This window comes from Microtus oregoni, unplaced genomic scaffold, assembly GCF_018167655.1.
Source record: "Microtus oregoni isolate MIOR12 unplaced genomic scaffold, Mior012 000023F_ref0000262, whole genome shotgun sequence".
Classification (NCBI taxonomy): Eukaryota; Metazoa; Chordata; class Mammalia; order Rodentia; family Cricetidae; genus Microtus; species Microtus oregoni.
Genome location: NW_024543082.1, coordinates 32,853,719 through 32,876,989, shown reverse-complemented (window position 1 = coordinate 32,876,989; position 23,271 = coordinate 32,853,719). Strand labels below are relative to the sequence as shown.

At 48.5% G+C, this 23,271-nt stretch overlaps 1 protein-coding gene across 5 annotated transcripts in view; it reads right to left on the bottom strand.

Moving 5' to 3' along the window:
• Kcnj6 (potassium inwardly rectifying channel subfamily J member 6) overlaps window positions 1-23,271 on the bottom strand; it is a 251,737-nt gene that overhangs the window by 66,615 nt on the left and 161,851 nt on the right. For all 5 annotated transcript variants that reach the window (XR_005976227.1, XM_041673140.1, XM_041673138.1 and 2 more), the window contains exon 3: window positions 12,889-13,809. Coding sequence is in view for 4 of the 5 variants with exons in the window: in XM_041673140.1 (XP_041529074.1) it covers window positions 12,889-13,809 (921 nt within the window). In the remaining variant the exon portion in view is untranslated. The remainder of the gene's footprint in view (window positions 1-12,888; window positions 13,810-23,271) is intronic.

Below are 23,271 nucleotides of genomic sequence, written 5' to 3'. Positions count from 1 at the left end.
TTGGAAGCCGTGTAAGAGTCCTGGGAGAGGACACAGTGCTATGCACCCCAAGGTCTGGAGAGGTGCGGGTGTCTGGATGTCACTGACAAGCATGGGACTGAATGGACGAGCTCACCTGGGGTCCCCATATATGGTCCTGTAGGTTGTTTACTGACCACCTTCCACCTAAGGGGCTGATTTGTAAGTTTATGACATGAACTTCCCAGCAGGTGGCAGTGGAGAGTCCAGAGGAAGCAAGCCTCCTTCCATCAAGAAGTCCCATGAACTAGCCACAGAGCAGGACTTGAGGAGTTGATGGTCCACAAAGGGTTAAAAGTGGGAAGACTAGAGGAAGGGATGATGTATCTGTGACACCTGAGAGGCCAGGGTTCTCTTCACCTAGGTGTAGACTATCAAAGAAGCCAGTGGGAGCTTGGGATGATAAGCCACTCTGGTGGAGAGAGAGATCACTGAGAGTTGTCTGCAGCTCAGCTGACCCACCTGGCCCACCTGGTTCTCAGCAGTGAGCCGCACAGAAGACAGAGGCTGCAGACTGATCTTTGTTGACTTTTGGAAACTTAAAAAGACTCCAGACTTATTTTTTCCCTGTATGCATAAAGAGCCAAGCTGGTTCATGACCACACAAGATCTTCCATTCGTTCATATTTACTTGGTCCAGGACTCTGGGCACACAGCACCTAGCAAGGCAGGCACCGTGCTCATGGAGGATACAGTCCGACTGCTAATAACTGAATGAAGAGGGATGGTCTCCAGCAGCCTGTGCCCTGTTCAGTGTGCTAGAAGTGGTTCCCAGGGGCAGGTTCTGAGAAGGCTTCCCCGAGAAAGAGCTGCAAACTCATGTGGCTCAGTGTGAGTCACACAAGCAAGTGGCTGGAGATAGGAGCCGGCACACAGTGGCTGGAGATAGATAGGAGCCCGCACACAGTGGCCGGAGATAGATAGGAGCCGGCACACAGTGGCCGGAGATAGGAGCCCGCACACAGTGGCCGGAGATAGATAGGAGCCGGCACACAGTGGCTGGAGATAGATAGGAGCCCACACACAGTGGCTGGAGATAGGAGCCGGCACACAGTGGCCGGAGATAGGAGCCCGCACACAGTGGCTGGAGATAGATAGGAGCCGGCACACGGTGGCTGGAGATAGATAGGAGCCGGCACACAGTGGCTGGAGATAGATAGGAGCCGGCACACGGTGGCTGGAGATAGATAGGAGCCGGCACACAGTGGCTGGAGATAGATAGGAGCCGGCACACAGGCTGCAAGCAAGGGTTGGCTGCAAGGCCTTGGAGGCTCACATGAGGTATCTAGATTTTCCTGGGCCTCTCTGGAAGCTTTTACATCTTTTTAATATCTGACTGAATTGTTTTCAAGACAAGGGCTGCCAGCTCAGCCCTGACTGGCCTGCCCTCAGACTCACAGAAGGCCACTGGCTTCTCTTCTGTTGTGCTGGGATGAAAGGCGTGCAGCCCCACACCCAGCCTTCTGGTGACTTTTCAGCAGGGGGAGTGATTGTATTTTGTTAGGAGTTTCTTGGCTTCTGTAAGCGGTCATCCACAGAAGAACCGGCCCCGTGGCTCATCGCTGCTTGCCCCCCTTGGTCAGGTTAGGGAGGGCAGGAAGGTTAATAGCTGAGGATAACCAGCATCAGCCATGAGTTGTGGTCAGTGCCATCATTGTTGCGGTCCTCACGTGCACCTGGTGGACTAGGCTTCTCTTCAGAGGCAGATGGGCAGGCGGCTGGGAGCTGGGCAGCACTGAGGTTGGTCTTGGCTTGGCCACTTCAGTTATGTGACTCTGGGCAAGTCATTTCCACCCCACCCCTTACCCTAGAGCCAACCTTTATCACGTGTCAAATAAGAATGGTCTTAACCTTTCAAATTGTTTTTAAGCCATGAGGTACATCTTTGGGAATAATTAGCGGGCCGGTGAACTGACTCCCAGCACGTAAAGTGTGTGCCACCAAATCTGGTGACCTGAGTTTGATTTTCAGGATCCATGTGGGTGGAGAGAAAGGACTCCTATAAGTTGTCCTTGGACTTCCGCACATGGACCACCGTGTGTGCACACACATGTATACATGCTCTCAGCATAAATACATAAATAAATGTAAGAACTGTCAGCCAGGGGATGCCAAATGCTTGACAGTGATGAAGATAGGAAAATATGCAGAACCACATAGTTGGTCTCTACGTTAGTGTGTCCCAGGTCCCATTATAAAGGGTTGCATGCGTGATCCCATAGGATAAAGATACACATTTATATAAATATTAATATAAAGATATAAACCCTCCCAGATATATGTAATGTGTACACATGCACACACACACACACACACACACACACACACACACACACACACACAAATTGTCCAGGTACACCAACATGCCAGAACAGAGACAGATTGAAATCAGCCCATTTGGTGTTAAAGTCTTACCAGGGAAGAGAATTGCAGCAGGAAGAAGACATTCTGCAAAGATGCTAGCTGCAAACTCACACTTCCTGGCAAGTCTGGTGTGCTTGGCGTGTGCAACAGCCCTCTTGTCAAAGTGTCATCATGACATTTTGTAGCAGGCAAGGCAGGATAGGTTTTTACCATGGTAACAAACAACCAGCATCCTGGTTGCTCTGCTCAATGTAATGTCATTGCTCAGTCATGCTTCATGTCCTCGGCGACTTGGCAAGGGGTTGATTATACTGAGCCAGGCAGGATCCAGACTGGCAGAGGGCTCACTGTGCCATGAGAACCCCAGGTAATATTGTCACACACTGGCCTGTAGGTTTTCCGACGGCCTGATGCTCACCGCTTCTGCTTCTGTAGATAAGACTGATTCCTATGGCCTCAGTTCAATAGGAAACGTAAGCCTACTTCCTCCTCTGAGGGCTGCGTGGTTTTGTGGGATGAACCAATGACCTCATACATCTTAAACTGTACCTCACAAGAAGTTTTCAGTTATGTATCATTTTTCAAATTCTAAGGGGATCTAGGATGGATTAAATCACTGATCTCAATTATTTATTTCAAATCCCTGTAAGAGAATTATATGGTACCAGCCTGCTGACACCAGGCCCTGTCATATAACTTTCTATCACTAGCAAACTGAGAGCAGAAGTGAGTTTTTCATGTCTCTGTTTCCCTCTGACGGGAGAATGGCATGTCTCGTGTGTGACATCTTGGATGTAGGCAGAGTCGCAGAGGACATGTCTAATGGACAAGAATTAAACCTTCGCTGTTCAAAGACCTTAGGTGTGTTTGTTGTTGCAGCACAACACAGACAGAGCAGACAGATTGAGTGTTGCTATCACTCTTTCTCAGGAGAAAGACTGCTTGTTCTTCACTCTGTGCTGTAGAGGTTTCTGGAAGTCAAAATGATTTGGTTGGGTTGAGTCAGCGACGCAAAAGTGACTCTTCCAAGCGGGAACAAGGGCAGGTGTCTCAAAATCTCATGAGACATCTAGACGAGGGATTGGGAGCAGTGAAGGAATGTTTTCAGATGCACACTGGCCCGTCCTCACTGGCCTCAGAGGAGGAGGGGGTAATCTACATCCATAGCCGCCTCCGGCAGACATTGTAGGCATAAACGTTGCTATTTATGGGAATGCAGAGTCCTTTCTTACTGGCTCCAGTAGTCCCTCTTATTTCAAATATCATCAATCTATAATTCACAGGAGGTGACCAGGGCAGAGGCCACTCTGGCTTGGGCACAAGCACACAGAGGTAAATAGTGTCCACGCTGGCTATTCAGAGCACCTTCAAGGGGATCCTCTGACATTCTGTGCAGCTTCAAAGTCCCTGGGAACAGTGCAGCCACCGTGAGGGCCAGTCTTCCCCTTTGCCTCCCCACAAAGCTTTGCCCCTCATTGTTTCACAGGGTAGCCCATGAGAAGGAAATGATCTTCCCTAGAGGGATTCGGTAAGTAGGAAAGTCACCAGGATATGAAGTAGCAATCCCATTTTAGAGCTGAAGACACCGAGGCAAGCCAGCGAATGATGCAGTTATGGGTTGAGATTAAGAGGGTATTTAATGAGTTGGCCCATGCCTGAGAGAAACCATTTTTGAGAAAGAAGTTGGATAAGTAATTGATAGGACTGACAGGATCCTAAAGGGATGCTTGGGCATGGCGTACTCTTTACTGTTGAACTGTTGTACAAGGGTGTGTGCACCTGTGTCCACATAGATAATTCATGTGGTTTTCCCCGGTGATCCTCTTCTGGGTGATTAGACATCGTCAGGTCAGGTGGCTTCACTGGCAAACTGCTGCCAGAGCTCATCGGAGATAACAGAGCTCTCCTGTCTTAAGGATGCGGTCGTCAGAGCCACTGTCTCCTAATGGGAACGCTGCTGTTTCTTTGTAAGCTAAGCATAGTCCGTGTCTGGAGTGGGGCTGACCCTCTGGTCCAACGTGGCCTTGAGTTTGAATCCCTGTTGTGAATATCATGTGACCATTACTAATGGCTTCCGGGCATTTATCTGTGGGTCTCCCCATGGTCCATTTGGAGAAAGCAGTGCTATCATTTTCAGGTAAGTGTGTTTTAATAATGGAATATTCTTTGTAGTATTTTAATTTTCCAACAAAAATCACTGATGCCTTTTTGAATTATGGAATTCTCTCAGTGCCTTCTGAAGTATGAGAATTGGTTTTGTTTCTATGTGGGAATGTGTGTGTATGTTCATGTGTGCAGGTGCTTGTGTGTGTGAAGGTGTGTATAGAGGCCAGAGGTCAACCTTGGCTGTCATCCCTCAGGAGCCAGACAGGTCCTCTCCTTGGGACCTAGTCATCACGCTGATTTGGTGATCCCCAGGAGTCCTCCCCTACAGCCTACACACCCCAGTTCTGAGGTGAGAAGCACAGGCGACCATTCCTGGCTTTTTATATGGACGCTAGAGATCGGGGTCAGGTCTTCAAGCACTTCACTGACCAAGTTTCTCTTGTAGCCCTCCCCCATGTTTGCAGAAGTTATGTTAGGTCTCTTACAATGCTTTGCTTTTGGAAGAGGATGTGGGCAATTGAAGTCTTGGTGTGGGCACTCCACAGCGTCAACCTCATACAGGGAGCCCTGGGTTGAAGATGGGGCTTACCCAGTTCTGGGACAGTGCCATTGGTTTATTGATTGCCAAAGCTACTCCTGGGATAGCTGATGTCAAGAGATTATCTTGGAACGAAATTTTGTGTTGAAGAGTTGAGCCTCACACTGAAGGAACAAGGAGAGGTGGGTTTCTCTGTGTATGGAAGTGGGATTCTGACGTTCCTACAAGTCTCTCTGTAAAGACTCAACAGAATGTCCATCTCTGCAGGTTCTGACCTTTGAGACTTTCCTACAAGTCTCTCTGTAGAGACTTAACAGAATGTCCATCTCTCCAGAGCTATCCACCCGAGTGCTTAGCATTTCAGATCTTATCATTTAACTTTTACCCCAGATCAGGTAACTGAGCTTAGAGACTCTTAAAAGAAAAACAACAAAACAAAACAAACAAGCAAACAAAACAAAACGGAGATAATGTCTTGCCCAGGGTGGAATAAATGTAGATTATCAAAACTAAAGGTGAACTAAGGTTTGGGCACCGTGAGGGCTCTACCTACTGCCCCAGGAAGAGCCTATGAGAGAGAGCTGCTACATCAGCCCTCAACCCTGTTATCCTTCAAACTCTGAATTTCATATCCTCTGACAGAGCAGACTGGCATTTTGATTACAGCAAATAAAAGCAGTTCTTGAGATGGGCCTGAGCCTTAGCATCACCAGGGCTTCCCAGGGCATTCTTACAGACATCACTTAATTTTGATTTCAGAACTGCCACACAACAACACATCTTGTTTAGATACGTGGTTGGTACAAATCTCATCAGGGATTTTAAAGAGAATTGATTAAGTTGGGAAACCAACAAAGGAACCTTCAAGAAAAACTGAGGGAGAAAGATGAGAGCACATGGATTGGTGCCTGAAGTTTACACATTTAAATATGAATTTGTTGTTCTGGGCATGTTTCTCTGCAGAAGTGCATGAACCACTGCACTGAAGATGCCCAGAGATGAACTGAGAGAGTTCACATCCACATCAGCCCTGCGAGCCCCAGAGACCCGCCCTGCAAGCGGCTACTTAACCTCAGCCACGGCATTGTCTTGGACTTGAAACCTTTATTTCCCAATCCTTCATGGAGAACTGGGTGAAGGCTTTATCTTGAAAGTCCCATGGTCTGTGATATGATTTGTGCTTACAGTCTTTCCACATGAACACGTCATGAGGGATGGAACAGGTCTCTTCTCCCATCTCCCTGGCTCACTGGCCTCCCTGGTAACACAAACAGCAATTTCTGCTTCCTGGCCCACGCATTGCCCTTTGTTACCCAGGAGGAACTGATTCTGGAGATCTTGGAGCTACCTCATAAATATGTTAATATATGTGATGGTTTGAAAGAAAATGGCCCCCAACGGGAATGGCACTATTAGGAGATGTGGCTTTATTGGAGTAGGTGTGGCCTTGTTGGAGAAAGTGTGCCACTGGGAAGGTGGCCTTTGAGGTCTTTTCTTCACTGTGTGTCACAGTGGACTTCCTGTTGCCTGCGTTTCAAGATGGAAGAACTCTCAGCTCCAGCACCACATCTGCCTGCGTGCCACTGTGCTCCCTGTCATGATGATAATGGATTGAACCTCTGAAACTTTAAGCAAGCCACCCCAATTAAATGTTTTCCCTATAAGTGTTGCTGTGGTAACGGAATCTCTTCATGTCTAACTAAGACAACATATAAACATATTTTGGTATAGAATTTGCATAGAACCCTACACATATCTGCCCATATGTTAAATATTCTCTCGACTGCTTATAACATCTCACAAAATGTCAGTGGCACAAAAATAGCATCTATAGTGCCTGGTGTGTAATAATAGCAAAAAACTGCGTATATGTTCAGTACAGATACATTTTTTTTCTTAAATACTTTTAATCACTGTGTACTGACTCTGTAAATTGCAGGGCCTGCAGACATGGAAAAACTGACATGGGGTGGTGTCTAGTTAGCCCCTTCCTGTGTCCCACTTTTTCCACTTTTCTATTCAGTGTTTAAACCTTGCCTAAGTTCTCTTTGCTGAAAAAAGCTTACAGAGAAGAAAAAAAAATCACAGATGAAAAAAAAAAGTAAAAGACTGAAGGATTGAAAGAGACCTTACCCAACCACACGGAATTAACCTTGCTTGAATCTGCGTGTGCGTGTGTGCACACACACATGCACATGCACACACACGTACACACACGCACGCACGCACACACACGCGCACACACGCACACACACACGCACACGCATGCACACACACACACACACACACACGCACACACGCATATCCATAGCACAAATACGGGACAATGTCTGGTGCTTGTCCTTACTGCCTATCTTGTTTGAGACAGGTCTTTTGATGTTTTTCTACTGTATAGAGTAGGCTGGTCCTCCAGCCTCAGATCCGGGAATTCTCCCCTCTCCCATGGAGAGCCCTGGCAGTAACAATGCACACCACCACACCCAGCCTCATGTATGTCATGAAGATCTGAACTCTGGTCTGCACACTTGCATGGAAAGCATTTTATCGCCCGGGGCTGTGCCCCTCACCCTCATGGTTTTATTAAAAAAGAGTCCTGTGGCAGAGAATTCGCTTAGTGGGAAAGGTGTCTGCTACGGAAGCTGATAACCTGACTCTGTACTCTGGGACCTACACGGCGGAGAGAAAGAACCATCGTACATAAATTGTCCTCCGATTCTACACCTATGCGGCTGCACACACACTGCCTAGCCCAATCAATCATCAATCAGTCAACGAAACCACAATGTGTTTTTTGGTTTGTTTTTTTTTTTTAAATAAAGTCCTTATCTTTTGTAAGAAAGGACTAAGACGTTTATAGTTAAAATCCTGCAACGCTGGCGAATCTGACAACGCAAACAAAGCATGTTCAGTTCTGAATTGGCAATTATCACAACCAAATGACATGTACCCAGGGAGTCATGATATTGTTTGGTCTCTTTTCTCTATCAGTCGTATGGTTTTCAGAATAAAAAGTGTAAAGCCGAAACCCAAATAGGCTTAGTGATGCTTGTGCCACCGAAACGCACGCTCGAGGGTGGGGGGCACCAAGGCTCACACTCGGGGGTAGGAGCACGGAGGCGAATGCTCGGGGGTGGGGGGCACTGAGGCACACACTCGGGGTGGGGGGCACCTTGATACAAACAGTTGAGGGTGGGGGACACCGAGGCGCATGCTTGGGGGTGGGGGGCACCGAGGCACACACTCGGGTGGGGGGGCACCGAGGCGCACACTCGGGGTGGGGGGCACCGAGATACAAACAGTTGAGGGTGGGGGACACCGAGGCGCATGCTTGGGGTCGGGGGGCACCGAGGCGCACACTCAGGGGTGGGGGGCACCGAGGCGCACAGTTGGGGGTGGGGGGTACCGAGGCGCACGCTCGGGGCCGGGGCAGGCTGCCTGCATAATGGCTGGGGGTAAATATGGAAGTTCAATCAGAAAGGCTCCAGCGCGGCATTGGTTGGCCCAGGGCCCGGTGCTGGGTGGCTGTCATCTAGCTGCGAGGCCCATGTGCCCTCTATAAATATCAGTCTGGATGAATGCGCTACTATTTTAACGCATCTTTGCCACAGCTGCTGAGCGTGTTTGTTTACGTAGCTAAGAAACCTTCTGTAAACACCACTACCTCAAAATTGCCCATGTGTCGGGGACATAAAGGCCCCTTCAAAAATATATTTGCAGATGACACAGAGCCAGCTCTGGGGTGTCTGGGTGGCTGAAGCCAGAATTTTCCAGGGTTTGATTTATGTTCAAAAATAGAATCACATGACTGGAAGGTTCCCGAGAGGTCACCACAGCCACCCCTCTGATTGAGGCAGGGCTAGGACAAAACAGTCCTTGGAGAATGTGTGCCTGTCCTTTATGGTGTCAGTCTGACTGATGGGATCCCTTCAAGGCACCGAGGATAGACAAGGTTTGCCTCCTGCCTCCGAAGGGCTTTCTTTCAGTCCCTGTCTCTGAAGACAGGTTCTCCGTGTCCCATGTTGGCCTGGGGTCCGCTGTGTCGCTGTGGATGACCTTTAACGTCTGATCTCTCTGCCTTCCCTGTAGGAGTGTTGGGGTTACGGGTGTGTGGTTTTATGTGTTGCTGGGGGGACAGCCCAGAGCCTCTAGTATGATAGCCACGTGGGCCACAACCCATGACCCTTGATTTCGTTTTCTGAGATGGAATTGGAGTCGTAGTACAGCTGGTATTGGAACATGAAGTTCCCACAAAATCATCACTGTCCGTGCTGCCCCCAAAGTCTGTTTCCCGAGCTGAGCTCCCAGAGACCCCAGACCTTGGTGCCTAGGTCACTGCAAGATAACTCAGAACTGCAGAATATTCGACTGTCAGGGTCACCAGGAACCTATAGCATCATTATGGAAAGGGGGTGCTGATGGTCCAGAATACTCGACTGTCAGGGTCACCAGGAACCTACAGCATCATTATGGAAAGGGGGTGCTGATGGTCCAGGATACACAACTGTCAGGGTCACCAGGAACCTGGGGCACACATTATGGAAAGGGCGTGCTGATGGTCCAGGCACAGAGAAGTGACGTGGCGTGTTCTGCTGCAAACGGGACATACACGTCACCCCCTGCAGCAGATCCCCTGCAACTGAAGTTACAGGTGGCTGTGAGCCACTGTGTGGGTGTCAGGAATTGAACTTGGGTCCTACGGAAGAGCCAGAGGAACCGTCAGTTCTCCTAACCACTGGGCCTCCCTGACCCAGCGGGGACAATTCTGAGAGTAGTTGCTCCAGCCCTCGACTTCCAGCCCTGCACTCCAGGGAATAGTTGGGTCCTTCTCGATCTGTTTTCCTCCAGTTTGCCCCCTTTTCTCTTTCTGTGGCTTTGAAACATTGAAACTTTTTTTCCTTTCCTTAAATTTTTCCCAGCTGTAATCTTAATTTCCAAAGAAGGTGTCCTGTTGAAGTTTAAGGACTCATTTCTTGGGCGGGAGGGTGGTGGGTGGTACTGAGCTGTATAAAACCCATGTGGACAGGACCAAGACATGTATCTCCAGCTTCTGGACACCTCCAGAATGTTCTAGAAAACCCTTCCTCTAGTAACCAGAAACTATCATATAATATATTCACAATATATTTACTATATAAAAATAATTTATTATAAAATATATTCACAATATATTAATATAATATATTTTAATTATATATGGTATATTAAAATGTATACTACAAAAGAGAATCCACAGTGTTGTGTTTTCTCAGGAATGGTAGAGAGTTTGTTCTTTCTGCTGGCAACTACCCAGGTGTGGCCAAGAACTCTCAGAGAGGCCAGGACGTTCCTAGGCAGCTATCGCGGTTCATTATCATAAAAAGGATGCTTCCCCCTGCAGATAGTCTTGTTCCATACACGCTGTCATCAGGAAGACAAAGTCTGCCCTGGGGACAGTGCAGAAATGATTTTCTTGCTCGGATTCATTTATATTTTGAGACTGGGCTTGGGTGGGAGGGAGTGTATGCGGAGCTCGGCGGCTGTTGTTGGAGACGGGGCTAGCATCGGGAGCCAGAGGCTTGGATTTCTGTGTGCACAGTCCAGGAATGGGAAGATTCCCCGATGGACTATCCTCAAGTCTGCCCAGGGGCAGGGGACCTCTGGGATGGTCAGCACATGCTGTGCACATCTGTGACTGCAGACACGACTAGGGTGTTCTGAGTCCCTGTGCTCTGCCAGGGTGCAGAGGTTCGGGTCCCTTTGAAAGCAACAGTGTTCCCTATTCTGTACTCACTGCCCTTGTTCCGTCCACTCTCCTCTTCCACTTCATTCTCTTCCCTCTCTCCTCTCCTCCCCTTCCTTCTTTCTCTTCGTCTTCTTTCTTTTCTTCCCCTCCCTCGCTCTCTCCTCCCCTTTCTCCTCTCTCTCTCCCCCCTCTGCTCCAATCAATGGGTACCTCAGGAGAAATAAAAACCTCAGGCCCAAGGTGCTGATAGCCCTGTTGCTATCTGCAGTTTCTATTTAGAATTTCACAACAGCCAGTTCCAGCCAATGTTCCAGTTCAAAATACAGACCCAAGAACTTGTGACTCAGAAGTAAGCAACAGTCTTTCCCATCCCGGTGCTGGCTGGAGACACTCCCTCGAGAGAGTCAGTTTCTCACTCCTTTTTGCACACCAGACTTAGAGGCCCGTGCCTGGCTCCAGGGATGCGAGAGAAACACAAAGCTGTCTCTCATATCTAGAGGGCATGATCCCAGGACTCCCCAAAGATACCCAGGTCTTCAAATGCTCAAGTCCCTCTTACAGAATAGCTGTGTCTTCATAGACATTACACTCACCCACATGGTTTAGATCGTCTTGGATTGCCTATAATACCTAATATGACATAAATATCATGTAAACATTTGTACTGTATTATTTAGTAAATGATGGCAAGAAACAGGAAAACATTCGATACTAAATGCTAGAGCTCCACCATGGTGGGTGGAACTCATGAATACGGGCTCCTTAGATGCAGAGAGCCAAGTGTATTTTGTTATTCTTTAAAATCCTCTTGTTCTGTGGGAAGCGGCGTGCTCACCACAGAGACTCCACATTTTCAGTTTGCTGAAATTTAAACACTTATTGGAAAATTTCCGTCTCCCCCATAAGAACTTCTTGGTAGGAATCATGACTTTGCCTCCTGTTGGTGCACGGATACAGGGAGACAGAAGCAAGGGACCAGAGATTTTCCTTTGGAAAAGAATCCCAGGTTAATGAAGACTTGGGCCAGCTCACAGACTATACATTTTCCCGTGACAACAGACAACGTAGAGTTTGAGGCTGGAAGCTTCCAAACACAGGACGGTTTCTGTGTGTGTGTGTGTGGTGTGTGTGTGTATTGGGAAGACCTGGGCTGTGTAGCAAGGACTCAACTCTGCAGAGTTGGTGAACGGGATTGGATTTATACACTTTCTGGGAGGTCTGCAGCTCTGCTCGGGACTTTTGACTTGTGCACACCATCAGTGAATATGGGCAGAACCCACTTGGCTCCCAGAATGTGGAGCATGTGTGTAACTTAGGTGTGAGCAAAGACGAGCGGAAGCCTAGTTTCTTGAACCCTGAGAACAGGCTCTCTTCCCACAGATTCATGACCAGTGCTGACCGCCAAAGGTCTGCAGCGTTACCAGGAACAAGCCTTTAGTTCTTAGTGTGATGTCTGCTGAGGACTGGGCGGGTCAAGTGTGGAGAGATACCTAACACAAGGGGAGAAACGAACAATCCTATGGGTTTTATGAACAAGGGCCAAAGAAGGGGCAAAATTAGCAGTTATGTTAAGTCATTTTTCTCACTTTTTTTTGAAAGGTCTAACTCTTACTGTTTGACCTGCTAACAAATAGCTACAAATATTTAAATGGGAAACACTTTAAAATCATTCAAAATGAGCATTGAACACATATCAAAATCAAAATCTAATTTCTTTAAGTATTTGGAAATTTAAGAAATCATTATTTTGCTTTCTGAATGGCTTTTATAAAGGTAAGTGTGGTAGAGAGGTGGCCTAGCAGCTTAGAGCACTGGCTGCTCGTGCAGAGGACTTTGCCTCAGTTTCCCAGCAACCACATGGTGCCTCACAACTGTTTTTAACTCTAGTTATAGGGAATTTGGGGCCCTCTTCTGGCCTCCATGGGCACAATGCATGTACATGGTACACATACATACATGACGGCAAAACATTCATATACACAAAAATAAAAGAAACATATTGTAAAATTAAGAAAGCTGAAAATTGAAATGGCTAAACCTGTCCGAGCGCGTACTTACGGTTACTGGACGCATAGGCACGGCATTTCCCGCCAGAGAGTTTCAGCGGAACGCGCTTCTGACAGGATGGGGCGTGTCTTACCTGTTGCTTCCACCATTCCCTCCAGGATGACCACAATCTCCAGTTCCTCTTTAGGGAGCTGTGCTTTGGAGATCTCCCAGAAGGGACTCTGCTGGTTAATCTCGTGGCTAATAATCAAAGGTGACACTAGAAAGAGACGGTCATCCCCGGTGTAGTACCCCACGTTGATGTCCGTCTGATTGAGGGGGATGAACTCCCCCTCTGAAGTCTGTTTGGACTTGATCAGCTTGGCTCGGATGGAAGCCTCCACGATGTGGGAATTCCTCAGGTCCCCTACCCGGAACATCAGGCAGAGCTTCCCATCCCGCATGGAGATCACTGCGTGCGTGGAAAAGACCAGGGTCTCTGCCCTCTTCTTGGGTTGGGATATTTTCACAAACATGCATCCTACCATGAATGCATTGACAATGGACCCCAACACGGACTGGATTAAGAGGAGGATAATTCCCTCGGGGCACTTGTCCGTGATCACCCGGTAGCCATAACCGATGGTGGTTTCTGTCTCTATTGAGAACAAAAAAGCAGAGACAAACCCATTGAGGTTGGTGACGCAGGGAGTCCATGAGGGGTCCTCTATGTGGTCCATATCTCCCCGGATGTATGCAATTAGCCACCAGATCATTCCAAAGAAGAGCCATGTCACTGTGTAGACCATGACGAAGATCAACAGGTTGAATCTCCACTTGAGGTCCACGAGGGTGGTGAAGATGTCCGTCAGGTACCGGTAGGTCTCCCTCACGTTGCCATGGTGGACGTTACACTTCCCATCCTTCCTCACATACCTCTGGATTTTCCTTTTGGTCCTGTCTCGGCTGATGTGTCTTGGCAGGTCGTCCCTGGCCTGCTTAGGCAACTTTGGCTGATGAATGGCCACCGGGCTCTCCACATCCTGGTCCATGGAATCGCCTTCCAGGACATTCGCTGGCAGTTTGAAGAAAAGAGAAGAGAGTTCAAATGAAAGGCTGTTTTATTTTATTTTAGCTGATAGACTCACACACTACCTATGGCAGGAAACCCAAATACCACTTTTGCACTTAGGACCCAGGTTAACAAAGCCGTTTTCACTCAGCCCCATCTGGACAGGTTGTTGGTTGATTTACACTTCTGGGTCCCGAGATCTAGCACGGGCTGGGACTTTGCCACCCAGCTCACCAGGGTGAATCTCAGTGCTGTGACATTGGGTCTCTGCTAGCAGCTTCCACTGCACCCGCTCCCTGGTGGCATGTCTCCTGACTCTGCCTGGTGAATCATGGGAGAGGCGGTGTCTCGGGATTCAGACAGCCCTGGCTCTGTCACTCACCAGTATGAATGTTCACTGCTGATGTGAACTGAATGGTTATGTCCCCAGACATGGGTGAAGCCTGAACCTCCGGTATGACTGTCTTTAGGGATTGACGCTTCTGATAGTTAATCTGGTCAGTTTGGTTAGATTTAGAATTACCATGGAAACATGTCTCAGGTTATATCTCTAAGGACGTTTCCAGAAAGATTCAACTGAGGAGCAGAGCTCTGCCCTGAACGTGGGCACTATTCTCACAGACTGAGACCCACACTGAATCAGAAGGAGAAGGAGAAAGCAAACAAATGTCAGCATTTGTCTCCCTCTGAGGGGGATGCAAGTTCAGCGTCACCAACCACTGCACTCTCCTGCCATCATGCCTTCAAACTTGGAGCCCAAACAACCTTCCTTCCCAAAGTTGCCTTTCTCCAGTGTTCTCTGCCACAGCAATGAGAAAAGTTACAAATACAAGACTTGGAGGAGGTGGTTGCAGGGTGAGCAGGGTCTAATCTCATACAACTCCTGTCTTTAGATGAGACACAGGAATACACACTAGCAAGTGGACGGCCACGTAGAGTGAAAGACACCATCTTAGAGAGAGAGAGAGAAAGAGAGAGAGAGAGAGAGAGAGAGAGAGAAACAGAGAGGGAGAGACAGAGAGATAAAGAGGGAGAGGGAGAGACAGAGAGACAGAGGGAGAGACAGAGAGAGACAGAGAGACAGAGACAGAGAGTGGCAGAGAGACAGAGATATCTCCAGAAACCATCCCTGCAGACAACTTGAGCCTCGGCTTCCAGCCTCCAAAGCAGAACATAAAGACAATGAATATCTACTGTCTGTTCCAGCAGCTTGAACTGGCACATACATGATCCAAATTCACACCTTCAGTTCCTCCATTCACAAAATTCCCATTGGACCAACTCATGGGGTTGTCACAAGGGGAAATGAAATCTCACTGGTGACATGGACCTACGTGCATGTCATCAAACATCCTGGTGTAATAAACGGCCTCTTTATTACTCTTTGTATTTAGGGTGAGAATTTCAAACAAGTCCTTTAAAGTACTGCTCAAATTTTAGGGCTTAACCACTTTCCTGGGAAGGGTGCATGCCTTCTCCTTTCACGGTTGACTGGGCGCCAAGGTTAGAAAGGAAGCGTGGAGAAGTGTTCTCTCTCCACGTGGTCACACATTCGGTTCGCTTTCTGCTCCAGCCTTGAGCATCTGTACCGTGGCATGTGGAGTTCTTTCTTCCTGATGGCCTTTGTGAAGAATGTACCAGTTAGCAACGCATTAGGAAAGCTCCCTGAGCTGCTGAGCGCAGAAGGAATTTTAGCAGGGGCTCTGCTATTAAATGCATAGAAACTGCTATCTGCGGCGACTTGTTTAGCCAGTGATTTCAGAGATGCTGAAAGTTTTATGAGCTCTTTCTCCCCCAGGCTTTCATGCTGGTCCTTCAGTTGAGCTAGGCAGTTGCTGGGGTGGGGAGCTGAGTTTTCCTCTTGGTTCAAGGGGAAGTCAGGTCTAGGGACAAACCATCACCCGTTTAAATAAGAAAACAGCCAGGGCTGGGATTTGGTACCTTCTTAATTTATGAATCAGCCTTGCTTGTGGCTGGTTAGTCACCTTTAAAATCAATTGCATGCATCTGTTTCTCAGTTTCTACCCAAGGAAGCACCCGATCTATAGAGCCTACTGTGCGATCGGGTAGCCTTGTCCTTTAGATCCTTGGCTTCGATGAGCCTTCGATTGGTAGCCAAGAAAATTTGCTGCCCCCATCAGAATTGATGCAGGGGCTGGAGTGGAGAAGTAGGGAGGGGCCACAGGTGGGTGAGATATGTAGGTGGGGCCCTACCCCCACTCCCTGACAAAGCCTTTACGTAGGAACGTGCTTTTGTTCCTGGGTGGTTTCCCCTGAGTTCTTTTTCTCCTCTTTCCTCAGTGGCCTCTAAATAGGATCCATCTGGGTGACTACTGAGATCAAACCATGGGAAGCGTTTTGCCTGCAAGCTTGCTGAGTTCTGGACCACTGGTGGGCTGTGTGATGCATGGCCACTCTAAGCCTTGGTTTCTCTGAGTCCTGAAGTGGAGGGAGAGGGTTTGTACATCCGCTACCTCTCAACAGCCTCCTGGGTATTTTATACCTTGCCACCCCGAGGAGGGAAGCGAGCCCCAGGGGAAGCCGCTTTCCCCTAGTTTTTGACTTGGTGTCTTTGCTGCAGCTGTAGGTGTTCATCGTCAACTGAGGGACCTCTCTGAAAGGCTGAGGAGTTGATGACCCTCTGAGGTTGTCGGCTGACTCCTTGGGGTGAGGTCCACATTTCTGTCCTCTTGGCATTCAGGGCTCAGAGGGTAGAGATGACCAACGGCAGACAAACTCTGATCCCCAGCTTGTTGCCCTTGTAATCACTTGTTTTAACCATTTTTCTCACCTCTGTTGCAAAATACCGCACAAAAGCGGCTCAAGGGAGGAGGCGTTTCCTTGGCTCGCAGTTTGAGTGGACAGTCCTTCATGGCTGCAGGAGCTGGCAGCAGCTGACTGCACTATCATCAGGGAACAGGAAGATGAGTGCTCACACCAGTTCCATTCTCCCTCTTATGGAGTTTCACGTAAGCTGCTTTCTTATATGACCCGAACCCATGAGATGGAGTGGCCCAGATTTAGGGTGGGTGTTTCTACCCCAATTAACCAAGTCCAGAAACCCCAGAGACTTGTCTTCTAACTGGTTCTAGATCATGTCAAGTTGACTGTGTTACCCATCACCCCTGTTGGAAGCTCAGTGTCCTTCCTGTGCTCTCAGTACCTTATCATAAACACCAGAGCACAGACTAGAGTGTTTACAGAGCAGGAACCCCTTACAGCTAGACAGAGCTCAAACGTGGGATTCGAGAGAGCTAGGAAACACGACTGACAAACACAAGGAGCAACAGCTACTGAAGGAAGAGCCAGATCCATCCAGTAGGCTCCCTTGCTTGTGGCTAACTTAAACCCCACTCGCTGGGAGGGGTTGCACGTAGTCCTGCTCATTTTGGTAGCACCTCCATAACTGGATGATGGAAAGAGTTGCCTCCGTGTTGTCTCAGGAACTTCCAAAGCCCCACTAAATGTGGCAGACACCTGAAGGAAAGCTAAAGGAGGACACGAGGTTGAATTCTCTATTACGTTATTCTGTGTCCTCCAATCAGACAGATCTCCTGGTCATCTGAGAAATGTCAGGACTGAGGCTATAACTCAGAGCCCATCAAGAACAAGGCTAAGATGTTCATATGTCAGAGGAAAAAAAGATCATGGCCATAATTCACTGATAAGGACGTAACATTGGGTGCCTCACCCTCAGGGCAATGAAGGCTTGCTGGGCCCTGTGTTGACAGTCTGGTCACCTCTGCTTGGTGTTGCCTCCCTCTGGATTGAGTCAGACAGTTCCAGCTGAGGTTCCAATAAAGAAGCTTCGCCTTGTTGCTTGTCCACGCCGCTTTGGCTTCATTTCTACTGTTCCTGCTCCATAGAGGCCTGCTGCCTGGTGTCGAGGTGGCCTCAGTAATGAAGTCATGCCCCATTTGTAGTGGGACGTGACTTCAGGACCAAGGTTTTAAGCAGTAGGCATGACCCTCTCTTACATCTTTGCCTCTCCTGTGGTGGGGGGCAATACAGAAGTCAAGTGGTGAAGGAACCCAGGTCCTGAACATTGTGACCCTGCATCTGTCTAGGATCAAGAAGAATCACAGGGATGTGATTGCCCTTTATCCTTTGGCTCTCTTATGAAGTCCCCCCAGTTTTATAGCCAGGAATACACAATGCCTCTGAGAAGATAGCAGAGTTACCAGACAGGGAAGCAGTAGAGATTGGAGGGAGACAGGAAGAAAGGCAGAGATGGAAGGCAGGTGTTTGCAAGAGTCAGTGTGCGGGTCACTGAGTGCTGTTGTTGGTGGCAGGAAAGTCTAGATGCTTGCACGGCTTCAGAGACTTAACAAACAAGCAAAGGGAGCTAGGCCTCCCTGGAAATGTGACGAGAAGGTGGTCTTGGTGGTACTGCTTCATTTGAGGCCATAGCTGCTGGCTGCATGCACCATGGAAAGATGGGGAGTGGGCAGAACAGCACAGTGCTGAAAGAAAAAGTCCAATGGGATGATACTGGGGAGTGGAAGACCCTGGGTGCCCAGGAAGGGCGAAATCAGCCAGGAGAACATGGCATGGGGTGGGCTAGATGGTGGGACCAGCAACAGCAGGGCTTCCAGACAGCCTCTGTGACATCACAGGAATCATGGCCAGAGAGAAAGGACCACTCCAGCTGTGAGCTGTGAGCAGTTCCCCTGGTCCCCGTGCAGATATGTTCGGGGAGTTATGGAAGGGAATCGGTGTCATTCAACAGGTCTCTCTCGCAATGAACGTGTGAACTTGAGGGACGGTCTGAGTGACGTTTCTAGAGCATTCCAAGTTGTGTGGCAGCACAAGCTGCTGCTGTTGGGGAATGTTTCTTCTGCATCTTTGCATAGCCCAGGACACAAACAGCATCTTATGAGCTGTGGTAATTTGAATGAGATATGGCCCCACAGGCTCACATGTTTGAACACTTGGTTCCCAGGTGTTGGTGCTCTTTGGGGGAAGTGCTGGGACCTTTAGGAGGGGCAGATTTGCTAGAAGAAGTCAATCACTGGGGATAGGGTGGAGTTTGAGTTTGGATATTCTGGCTTCACTTCTCTCTCTAGGCTTCCAAGTGTGGATGAAGTATGAGCTTTTTGCTGACCTCAGGCTCCTGCTGCCAAGGGGTGTGACTGTGGGAACTTGCTGAGCCTGTGATTGGCTGATCGGACTTGCAGGAGGAGGGCACCTTTGTCTGTGTGTCTGTGTGTCAATGAGCATCAGGAGAGGATGCGCACACTTCCCCCTACCCAGTTGGTGCAGTTACAGTAGTTCAGGCAGTGGCCACAGCCTATGGTGATGCAGGCTCCTTTTCTGTTGAATACGCCTTGCTAGATGAAAAGACAGATGCCCCACAGAATGGAGCGAGTGTGTTCCAGCCATGCATTCCACAGGGCATTGGTAGCTAGGAGATATGAGGAACTCCTACATCTGAAAAACCAGAACCAGCCCATTCAGAAGTGGGTGAAGCCCTGGAGACTGTTTTCTAAGGAAGGTGCACAAAGGGTCTACATTACATTCAGCATTGCTAGGCCTTAGGAAAATGCAAGTCAAAACCACAATTAGATACCAATTCATACACATTACAAAGGCCATTATATATATATAAAAAGAATAAAAAGGAAAATTACAAGTATTTGTGAGATGTGGAGAAACCGGGGCCTGGATACATTGCTGATAGGAATGGAAGAGCCTGCAGCCACTGTGGAAGACAGTATGTCGCATGCTCAAAAAGTTAAACCTGATGGAGCTCAGCAGAAGAGTGACTGAGCCAGGGCTGGGGGGAGCTAGAAGCAGAAGAGCCTTGGTGGGAAGCTGGATGGGGACCACAGTACAGGTGCAGGCCCAGCAAACAGTACACAGGGGTCTCACCCAGCACGTGCTGGGGACAGCAATGACCACTTGGACCGAGAAGAGACCCTTCCCTCTTTATACATCACAGTGAATTCTAGATGGATCGAGGGTCTGGATGCAAATTATAAAACTACAGCAGCAAGTACAGAAGATGTTGTTTTTATAAGTAGCACAGGAGCTGAGAAGCCCCTTTAAGCCACATTAGGAATGCAGGAGCTACGGTCAAAAACTGGATTTCTGATAACATAAAAATTCAAATGTCTGTTAAAAAACATAGGAGGGCAAACAGGAGAAATATCTACAGAGCACAGTGTGCATGCTCCTACTTAAGAAAGCACAGACAGTCAGCCAGAAAGGTGGATTAACTGTTCTGAGAGAAGAAAGACACAGAGCCAGAAGCTCAGGGCTTGCTGGTCAACCACAGTGAAGCAAACGCAATGCAAATAAGATAACACTAAAAAAAGCAAGCAAGGGGCTGGAGAGATGGCTCAGAGGTTAAGAGCCCTGGCTGCTTTTCCCAAGGTCTCAGGTTCAATTCTCAGCACGCATATGGCAGTTCACAGCTGTCCGTAGCTCCAGTTCAGGGGATCTGGCACCGTCACACAGAGATATACAGAGATATATGCAGGCAAAACCCCAATGTACGTAATAAGTACATAAATATAAATAAGCAAACAAACCAAGATTAACCCTGAATAGAGTATGCTAACCCAGTGTCTGTCAACAGCTCTGACTGGTGTGGATAGCATCAACGGAGTGTTATGTGGTCATATCTAATGCTACCCATATGTTATACTCTTTCAGGGTCTGCAGCTGGTCATCTTTCCAAGGTGACTGACATTTAAAGTCACCACCGCTGCCTCCCAGAATGCTGTCACCACCACTCCTTGGTCTTGCAACATGACCCTCTGGCCTTGGCAGCAGGACCTGGCCCATGCAGCATGCCCCTAGCACCATGGCTGAATGAGGGCCATGTGTTCATTGACCTAGCCAACGGTTCATGCCACAGTACTAAGGGGAAAGGCAGAATCAGAAACATGCACCCACTTTGCATGTGTTGTTTTCTTAAAATAACACGTGTGTGTTTGTGAACATGTGTTGTATGTACATAGAAAAATGTTCTCCAAAATATGAATTTTGATCCATTTCTGAGCTGTAAGTTTGTGTGGGTGTTTCTACTTTCTCTGTCAATTTTTCTATATTTAAATCTTTCCCTTAATATGTTTCTTTCACTTAAAAGTGTCAGTGGAAAACATGTTTGTTCTGAATTTATCATCTCAAGCATGTGTTGTATAGACACCAAGACAACTCACTGGCCTTGGCGATCGGGACTCACTGGTGTGGGCTGAGCAGTGTCTCCTCCACGTTTGCTCCTGCTCAGTTCCCAGAAATGCAGTCTTGCTCAGTAAAGGGTTTTGGGGGGATTTATTAGCTGAAGGGAGAAGCTGGGGTTGCACTGGGTTAGGTCAGGGGCTACACCTAATTAGACATCTCCTAAGGGGCAAAGCACACCAGAGTATAGAGCCGCATGCTTGATGAAGGATATGGAGAGCTGTCAGATGATGGGTTAAAACAAGCCAATACTAGGAACATCCAACCCCTTCTTCCAGCTTGCAGAGAGGGGAGGGGGCTCTGCTTACACCTTGGTTTTGAACTCTGGTCCCCACGACTCTGAGAAAATGGGCTTCTGTGACTTTAAATGTCTCAGTTCATGGCACTTTGGCTGTGGTCTTCCCAGGAAGTCAACACAAAGAGGTTTCTATGGAGTAGCAGGTCTGAGCCAGGTTGTCCTTAGTTACAGAGTGAGCGGCTAGAGGCAAGGAGGAGTGGTGACCACGGTGTAACAAGGGGCAGAGAAAGCTGGAGGGGATCTGACCAGTGAGGAACTTGTGTGTGTAAGCATGAACTTGGGCCATGAGTGCTTGTGAAGGGGAGAATCCCTGAGTCTATTCACCAGCTGAAACAGCCTAAGTGGAGAGCTGGCATTTGGGATGGGGGTTGGTTGGTAGAAGAGGTAATTGATAGACATTAAAATCAAACAGGGCCACAGCACACAGAAAGCTAGACAGGAGTGAGGGGTGGGCGTCTGCCAGAGAGACAGCGATGGCTAGCACTATGGGACACTGGGACACTGGGAACATTTCTCTCAGGCTTTGTGTCCTAAAGGAACCTCATGTTGGCCCTGTTTAGGGAGTGAATTTCATGGTCATAGCAGCACCGGGCTATTCCCTGAGCCCCGAGGTGGAGTGGACCTAGCTAGTGGCTTAGCACACGGTAGAGTGCCATTCAGTCTTTGGGAGGAGGGACATCTGACACATGGCTGAGCCTTGGGGATAGTATGCAAACCGAGAGATGTTAGCTATAAGAGAACAAACATGGATGAGTCCATGACACCAGACACAGCCCCGAGCAACATTCACTCAGAGACAGAGAGCGGCATGGTGGGTGTTGGGTTGGGGCTGGGGAGCTGCTGTCTCAATGAGCACAGAGGTTCTGTTTGGGAAAATGGAAAAGCTCCGGAAGAGGTGGCATAGGGCATGAGCACACTTGAGTGGCACCCGCAGAAATGGCGAAAGTGGGGCTGGAGAGATGGCTCCATGATAAAGAGTTTGCCATGGAAGTTCAAGGACCCCAAGGTCAGATCTCAGACACTGCTTTGAAAGACTAAACAGACCTGGGAATGGCCGTGCCTGTCTGTCAGTCCAGCTCTCAGCACTGGGGAGGCCGAGACATGGCGATCCCTTTGACCAGCAACCTAGCAGAGTCAGTGACCTCCAAGTTCACCCACCTTAAGTCATAAGATGGAGAGTGATCTAGAGGACACCTGGCAGTGTCCTTTGGTGTCCATGTGGCACGTGGACACATTGCACGCACACCTGAACACACAAGTATACATAGGAATGTGCTCGTGCACAAAAATGTTTACAATGGTAAGTTTTGTATTCTACAAGGGAAGTGGTGTTAAAAAAAAGAAACAGATACAGAAGGCAAGCTTCACTGGTGGGGTGGGTTCCTGTCTCACTCCAGGGAAGGACAGAAGTGTGACCCTAACGAGAGGAGAGGGGGCCCTGCCTCTGATCATCTAGTAAATGTTCCCAGGGTAAAGGAGATGCGCACAGGTCCTGTAGAGAGAGGGAGAGAGACACCCCCCTCCTCCTTGACCCAGCCATCCAGGGAACTGAGACTCCCTGAGCTGTGTTTACAGTCCCCTGAGCTCTCAACAGTTCCTCCTCAGCATCCTTATCTGGGATCTTACCCTGCAGGGTCTGGTGATAATCCTTGTCACTTGTCCTTTGTGTCTGCTGTGTGAAGGTGACTCGGCTTTTAAGATTTAAGAGTGTTCTGCACCTTGAGCTTGGGTGACCTCTGTAGACGATTATAATCAGAAGTCTAGACAGACGCTGGAGTTTGAAGTCACAGGTGTGTGTGTGAAGAAAAGAGGTCCTGTCTCTGCAGGGGGGAGCTTGTGACAGTCGCTGGAGGGCAAAGGGGCCTGTTAGAAACTTAGCTTGGGGGTCCCGTGATGCAAATGTAAATTTAGAATGTCTAGTACCCCGTTGTAAGGTTAGAGCACTCGTGCTGGCTTTGTGAAGTGTACAGTGTTATTGCCCG